General features: G+C 49.9%; 1 protein-coding gene across 1 annotated transcript; it reads right to left on the reverse strand.

The window, feature by feature from the left end:
- Positions 1–4,253: 4,253 nt before the first annotated feature.
- Positions 4,254–4,517, reverse strand: TINCR (TINCR ubiquitin domain containing). Its single transcript, XM_054396343.1, has one exon. It carries the CDS (start codon positions 4,515–4,517, stop codon positions 4,254–4,256), a length of 264 nt encoding a protein of 87 aa, XP_054252318.1.
- Positions 4,518–7,835: the final 3,318 nt, after the last annotated feature.

Genomic DNA, 7,835 nt, shown 5'->3' on the forward strand with positions numbered 1-7,835 from the left:
AAATCAACACCAATAGATTCCAGATAATAGACTTCTGCTGAACTCAATGCCAGCATCTACTTTATTTAACCTATTCACCAATGACTTACTGAACTCCATTCTCTGGGCAAGCCATCCACAATGACAACAGCTGCTTGGCCTCAAGGAGACCTCAGTTTCCAAGAGACTGAGGGGATCCCATGTGCTGTGCCTGAGCCTATGCCAGTAAATGAAATGTGTCTGGGACTTTCTACTGCAATGAGAGGACAGCTGGCACAGAATGCTCAGAGTGTTCATTTGAAATTCCTACCCTCCAAAGCTGCATGGTCACATCCAGGCAGCCCACAAGGAGCAAGGAACAGTCTCTGGCTCAGGCTAGCTCCTAAAAATGGATCTGGACTGGGTCAAAACTGCAGAGCAATACTTCAAAGGTGTGACAGAGAACAGTCCTGACACTGGTTTATTTATTAGTCCAGGGTTTTTCTGGCTGCTGGAGGTGACTGCACAAGAAAGGAGCCTGAAATCAAGTGTGAAGGCCCTGTCAATCTTGTCTACCACATCCAGATCCAGCTGGAGCTGGACACCCTTAGGAGTGGTCAGTAAGGGGCACACAGCACGTGCAGGAATCGCTTTGGATCACCCATCTGTGCCCTGCATTTGAGACAGCTCATGGGTTAAGTGGTGGATTCAGCAGTTCAAAACAATATCCCTCCACCTAACATGGAGAAATCAAAATGCAGCCAGCAAATTATCAAACTAGGAGCAGGCAGTGCCTTACACCCAGCACCACCCAGCACTGCAGCTGACTCCACCGTGGGAAGCCTCTTTGCTTGGTGCTCCACAGCATGCAGCCAGCAAGGAGCATCCAGGCAGCTCGCTGAGGCAGACAGACTTCAGGAAGAGTGGTGCCAGTTTCAGGAACTCCCACATCACCACCAGACCAGCTGAGCAGCTCCCTGGCTCTGGGGCCATGCACCACCTCCAGAGCGAGCCAAACTGGTTCTGCCATGGCGTGGTCCACGGTGCCAGGACTGATCATGCCTTGGGCATTTGGGACAGCCTGCTGCATGCCCCTCTGGAGGCTCTTGCACTGGTGCTGAACAGCTGCTCCCTTCATGTTGAGGCTTGCTGGTGGTCTCCTTGATGGCTTGAATAGCACAGGCTGGCCCAAGGCCACTGAGCTGGGGGGTTTCCTCTCTCTGCTTGTTCCTTCTCACTCCCAGGCTTGCTTTGCTTGTTTTACTCACTTGCAAACCATGTTCTTAGACTCTCAACCTCTCTAGGGCAGAAACTGGCTTTCAGCATGCTCCTTGCTCAGCTTCTACTGCACCAGGGTGGCAAGCTCAATCAGTGCAGCAGAAATGTGATTAACAAGCTGTGCACAAGGGGGAATTGCATCCTCAGTGGCTGTGACATTCCCACTTCTTGCCTGCCTCTCTGTTTGCCCAGGGCGAGAGGTCATGTTGACTCGACTCCAAAATGCCTTTGCTACAAAACTTTGAACCACTGAGGCCCAAATAAATTTCCAGCATTAGCTGCTTGTGCTGATCCAAACCCTGCCAAGCTGCAGCCTTAAGTGAATTTTTATGACTAAGTTATAAACCCCAGCAAACACGAGTGAGAGGTGGAAATGCTGACTTGGCCACTGCTAAATGCCAATTATCTACAAATGCATTAAGGAGGATGAGGAAGGAGGGGTGGGGGAGCATGAAAAATAGGGTCATTTCCATGTTTTCTCTGCTTCAAAGTAGACTGTCCCAGGAGCCCCTTGCAGGAAGGAGCAGCATGCAGAGTGACCATTAATATTTATAGGCATGACACCGAGCTACAGACCTTGGCAATCAGAGCAGCTCCACTTGTGGAATTAATAGAGTTTGGCTGACATCTCAGGACAAAAGAGTAAGGAGGAGACACCAAGACTTTCAGGCAGGACTCAAGAAGCTGACCTTTGATGGAGAGGGTCCATACCTCACTAAGCTGGTGAAGTACTAAAACCAACTCTTAAATCCTCAGGGCTGCTGGCCAAACCCAGCACCAGCTTCTCTGCTCCTCTCTGCTCCTGTGGCTCCTAGACAGTCCAAAACACTGCAGAGGTTCTCTCCCAAGGCTGCACACTGTTCCCAGCTGATACAAACCAGTGTATCTCTGTGTATTTCCACAGGCACATGGAGCAACATGGATTTATAATACCTAAAGAACTGGCCAAAGAATCTTCCAGCTCAGGATGGTGCCATGATCCCAGCTGCAACACTTCTCCCACCCTGCACTGCCCAACTCCCAGTGGCAGAGAGAGCCCCTTAAAAAGCAGCCCTCTCTGTGCTGAGGATCTGGCAAGCTGCTGAGGATCTGGCAAGGTGCTGAGGATCTGGCAAGGTGCTGAGGATCTGGCAAGCTGCTGAGTCACAGAGGCTGCAGTCAGCTCAGGACCATGCATCAGGCAGGGTGATGGCTACCAAAGCCACACACAAACAGAAATATCCAAGGCTCTGTGCTACAATAACTTCAGAGCCTTCAGAGAAATGTGTCCCCAACACCTGGGCATTTAGCACTAATTACTCTGAGAGTGGCAGAGGTTCTTGCATCCCTGTAATCCTTCATGGCCAAGAACTCAAGGAGAGCCATGGCTTCAAGGAGAGATTGTTCACCCCCTCCACCAATGCACCCAGCCCTGGGAAAAGGACTAAGGGATTGGCCAAAGGTGCTTGTTTAGAAGACAGGGAGGTTTAGATGAAACTCAAGGAGAAAAATATTAGCAATCTCACTCTTGTTTTCATGGACTCACACACACACGAAATTGAGCTGGGACTTTGAGCAACAGGCTCTACATTTTCAGCCCCAGCTACTGATTGCAGGTGGGCACCTTGAATTCAGCACACCAGGGAGAGGATCTCCCAGTGCTGTCTGCACTGCTGCAGTTCCACCCTGCTTTTGCAGCATGTGGGAGGGTGCACAGCAGGTTCTGGACATCAGGCTTCTGTCAGAAGAGCAGCAGTCGGTACATGCCCTCCATCAACCAAGGCCCTCTGAGTCCTTCTCTCTTTTTTTTTTTTTTTTTTTTTGCCTACTCTCCAAAATCCAGGCTGTGCAATTTAGGAAAACAAACACTGCAAACAACACTAACAAATAGAAAAGCTCCTGCCACCAAAAACAAGGTGAAAAGGAGGAGCTGAGCCAAGTTAATCAGTGAGCTGAAATGAGATGTTGGGAGAAAGGGGCCGTGGGTGACTTGGGGTTTGCAGTTAGCTGAGTGATGTGAAATCTCTTGTGTCTGGCTGAGCTCTGAAAGGAAATGCTTTATTAAATCTTCTTTGTGGGAGATTTCAAGTTGCCTCTGGACTGGAAAATAGGACCCTGCCAGTATGTGGCACATAATCAGGAACTGAAGTCCTTAGTGCAGGGTTTGTTTGGTTGTTGGGCATTTTTTTTCTGCAGAGGAAACTCTGATCAGCACAGACACATAACTCAGAGGGGGGCAGGATTCAGAAAGCTGAATTAGCCACAACACACAGCACATGATCTGCTGGTGCACCTCTTCCACCCAGTATCCCCAAAATGCTTCACAGAGTTAATCATGCTGGCAGCAACCACCAGGCACTGGGTGGGCAGAAATTCACCACACTGAATCAAAACTAACCTGTGGGCCACTGGGGCTCAGGTCCATTATCTCACCTTTCATTCTCACTGGAGCCCAGTTCTTGCCCTGATTTCTCTCCTTTGCACTGGTTGTACTGGAAGTCTCTGGTCTCATGTCCTTTTTGCTGTGATCTGGTCACGTTTTGGCCAGAGAAAGAGCTGCAGCCTCTTGCTGTCCCTGTCCAGCACTCACTCATTGTGCTCTGCTGTAAGCTGGTGGCTCACAGCTCTTCCATGTCAAACCAGGACTGTGCCACCTCCAAAGACTTGCAGAAAGGATCAGCTAAAAAGAAATTGAGAGAACCAGGCACAAGAAAGGACGAGGACAAGTGAGAAGCTCCTGCAGCTCTCCCCACTGCCTTTTTACATGTCTTGTCTCTCCCTGTGTGCTTGGCCATGTAGTCAGGAAAGTGAGAGCTGATCAGAGCCAAGACAGGCAGCATCAACCAGATCCCCTCCTCCTCTTACTCCCTTATTTCACCCCACAGCATGTCTGGATATGAAGAGCCTTAAATCTCAGTCCAGACTTGGAGTTCCTGAGCTGCCTTCTGCAAAGCCCAGCAGGGAAGCGTCCCAAGGGGCCAAACACTCCAAGCATTCCCTTTCCTTTGCACCACCCCCAGTGCAGCTGAGCTCCTGGCCTACCTTTTATTGCTGACAAGAAGCAGGACAGAGCCGTTCTGGATGTTGGCCTCTTTGAGAGTCTCATGCTCCTCCAGCTGCCTGGAGTTGTAATAAAAGGTCTTCTTCCAGGAAGTGACACCCTCCCGCACCAAGTGAGCCCGGAGGTCCATCACCGTGTCCCTGGGCTTGACTGTCAAGGGCATCATCATGTCCTCATCAGCCAGGTGCACCTTGATGTGGTACCTCTTCCAGCGGGAGAGGCTCCTGCGCAGCGTGTCCATCCTTTGCAGCTCGCCAAGGCCAGCGTGGCAGAGAGGAGCATCCAGCTGGGAGGTTGGTAAGGCAGGGATGTGGCTCTGGAGAGGCTGTCTGCAGTGAACAACTTCAAATGGCCTGCCAAACCTGTTCCTCCCAGTTGCTGAGCTGCATGCCTCACATTCCAAGGAAGAGCTCACCTGGCTCCGAGAGCCTGCTGGCTGGCAAAGGGCCTGATGAATCATTTCCACACACCCCTAAATCCCATAATAATAATTACAATGCCTTCACAAGGTGCTCTTCATTCCAATGGCTCTCAGAGGACTTGAAACCTGGATCTCCAGGTGCATGGGAGGAATGAATGGGTTCAGCAACCTCGTGTCTCCTGCTCTCAAAAGCTGCCAGCTGTGGAGAAGATCAATCCAACAAAGTAGGCATTGAGGAACCTCACAGCTCTTTAACCTGGTCATGTAAGGAAGAGCAGTACTCTGCATAGTGACAAATTCCTCTTGGAGGACAGACAAAGCACCCTGAAGGAGACACAGAGCCTGGCTGGTGTGAACATCCCTCATTAGCCTGGGAGATGTGTGGAGTTACTGCAGGCAAACAGGCTGGGACCCTCCAAAAGGGACAGGACTCACTCATTGCTCAGCATACCACCAGCTATCTAACACTGACTCACACATGCTCCTCACTGCTTCATCATCTTGATGTCCTCTGCCTTCCAGATCCCTGCCTAATTGATCCTATCCTGCTCTAGCACGTGAGTGGGAAGAGTGTGACAGGGCTGCAGGCACAGCACACAGACAGGTGACAGCAGAGCCCTTGGAATACCAAGAGGAACAAGCAATGCTTTGGTAAACACAAAGATCCCTCCAAAGGGAAGGATCTGAAGGCAGCCACAGGAGCTGGCTGTAATTGAATGATCCTGCAAGGCAGACTCTGGCAGTCACAGGATGATACTTCAGAGCAAACATCATCAAGATAAGAAAGTCTTCTTTTTCTTTTTCTTTTTTTTCCCCCTTCTTTTTCTCCCAAAGATCAAGTCACCCTCTTATCTTGCAGGTAATTTCCTGCAGTCCACAGTACAGGAATTAATTCCCTTGTCCATTCTTCTCATCACAAGAGAGTGTTTTCAGGCCAAAGCACTGTGAGATAGTTGACTTCAGAGCCTGCTCTTCACTAAGAAGGGGCTGCTCTTGCCCATTAGATAACAGAACAAGCTGTCACATCTCCAGATATGGCAGCAGTCAGCTCCCACTGACACCAAGAGAGGTGTCCACTCTCCCACTGAAAACCAAGGTTTCCACCCTGTCTTCACAACTCTCTTCTTTTTCTCTCCCCAGCACATTCTGTGTCAGGCAAGAACAGCAGCAAATATCTTCAGCTGCACCAGAGGCAATGGAGATTTCCCTGAGGACCTGAGAACTGAAGCTTCTGCTAGCAAGGGCTTGCCAGATTGGGTCACAGGGGAGGTCTGATTGTTTTGGTGGGGACTGAGATTCCTGGGTCCTCACTCTGCCCCTGAGTTGCTGCAAAGGCTTGAGGTGAGTCATGAAATGCCTTCCTGCTTCTTGGTGCTCCTGTCCTGGCTGTTGCATGGGGCTCCACGTGTCCATTAAGTGCCCTGTGGGAAAACAGGAACAGCTTGTAGCACAGTCATGGCCTAGAAGCATCTAAAAATGCCTGGACCTACAGATATGTCAATAATCTTGAAAGATAGGACACCACCACCCTTATGAGAGAAGGAGAAACTGAGGCACAAGGTGGTGCATAGCTGTTGTAACAAAAGATGTCCAAGGTTAGGCTCTGGTCCCCATATTTAGGCATCTCAGGGAGAGGTCTCATCTTCAGAGACCTACAGAAACTTCTGAGCCTAGGGCCTGGTGCATCCTTCTCCACTGGGGTGACACTCACCTGGGGAGCCAAAATCCATCCCTGCTGTAAAGCCAGAGACTCAGGGGCAAAGCAAAGGTCTGATCCAATTCCCACTGCCATCCAAGGGCAGACTCTCATTGATAGCAGCCAGAACTGGATCAGGCCCCAGACACACCAAGGTCTGATGGCTCTGGCCAACAGAATTTGCCCAGGGAGTGCCAAGGGAAGCATAAGGCACTCTCACTTCAGCAGAGCCCGGCTGGTGTCAGCAGGTCCATCAGCTCCATCCTTCCAGCATATGTGACAGCCTGACAGCTGCCAAATACCTCCCTCAGACACCTTTCAGACAGCTCCTGTTTATTTTTAGGACAGCTCTTTACAGTCAAGGCTCAGATGTGTATCACACACAAAGGGGGGATGGTGGCAGGGAAGCAAACACCCAGCTCTGGGTTTGATTTCTTTGCCAACGGCGTGGCTGCAAACTTTCCTCCTGTACCTCCATCCACCCATACTGGAACCCTTCACTGTATCCAAAGAGATGATGTTCCAGCCTATGAGAGCCAGGAAAAGGAGAAGCACAGCAGTGAAGTCAGCTTATGAAATATTGAAGCAGTGAAATCCTCGCTGGAACACGTGAATGTCTAATGCCAGTTCCAATTAATTCTGAATTTTTCATTACACCATTATTAAAAGCAAGAGGACAGCAGAAATAAGGGGAATTGACTTAGGCAGTATATTAAGTACCTTAGTTTTGCTGGAGGATGTTTTATTATCTGTCCAAAGTAATTATTTCACCAGCTCCTGACAGTTTATGGGCTAAACAGAGGTACAGGATAAAGTTCTAGATGGTCTTCCCTCAAAGATATTTTCATCTCCATCCCCTCCTCTGTGCCTTGGGTGATGTCTCAGGAATGCTGCAGGTGGAGGACAAGACATGGAGGCAGAGTCCTGAGGATTGGCAATAATGTGTCACTCTGGCATTATTTACAAATCAAATCAAAGAATTATTGATTTAAGCTTATCCCCATATTGAGGGCAAACAGAAGCCATGCAAACATTCAGAGAGCCTTCATTAGGCAAGCCTGAGGAGCAGTTTAAAACCCAGCTGGGCTATGATTTTCTTGGGGAGGGAGGTGGGAAAGAAATAAAGCAACTCCATCTGCAACATGTTGTCTCCCCTCCTCTCTCTTCTCCTCTCTCCTCTCCTCTCTCCTCTCCTCTCTCCTCTCCTCTTCTCCTCTCCTCTCCTTTCCTCTCTCTTCTCCTCTCTCCTCTCCTCTCCTCTCTCTCCTCTCCTCTCTCTCTCTTCTCCTCTCCTCTCCTCTCTCTTCTCTCTCCTCTCCTCTCCTCCTCTCTCTTCTCCTCTCCTCTCTCTCTCCTCTTCTCCTCTCCTCTCTCTCTCCTCTCCTCTCCTCTCTCTTCTCCTCTCCTCTCCTCTCCTCTCTCCTCTCTCCTCTCCTCTCCCT

The sequence above is a fragment of the Indicator indicator genome, chromosome 36 (assembly GCF_027791375.1).
Source record: "Indicator indicator isolate 239-I01 chromosome 36, UM_Iind_1.1, whole genome shotgun sequence".
Classification (NCBI taxonomy): domain Eukaryota; kingdom Metazoa; phylum Chordata; class Aves; order Piciformes; family Indicatoridae; genus Indicator; species Indicator indicator.

What these genes read in the sequence shown, in the direction of transcription:
- TINCR (XM_054396343.1), bottom strand. Translation starts at nt 4,517, where the DNA reads ATGGACACGCTGCGCAGGAGCCTCTCCCGCTGGAAGAGGTACCACATC.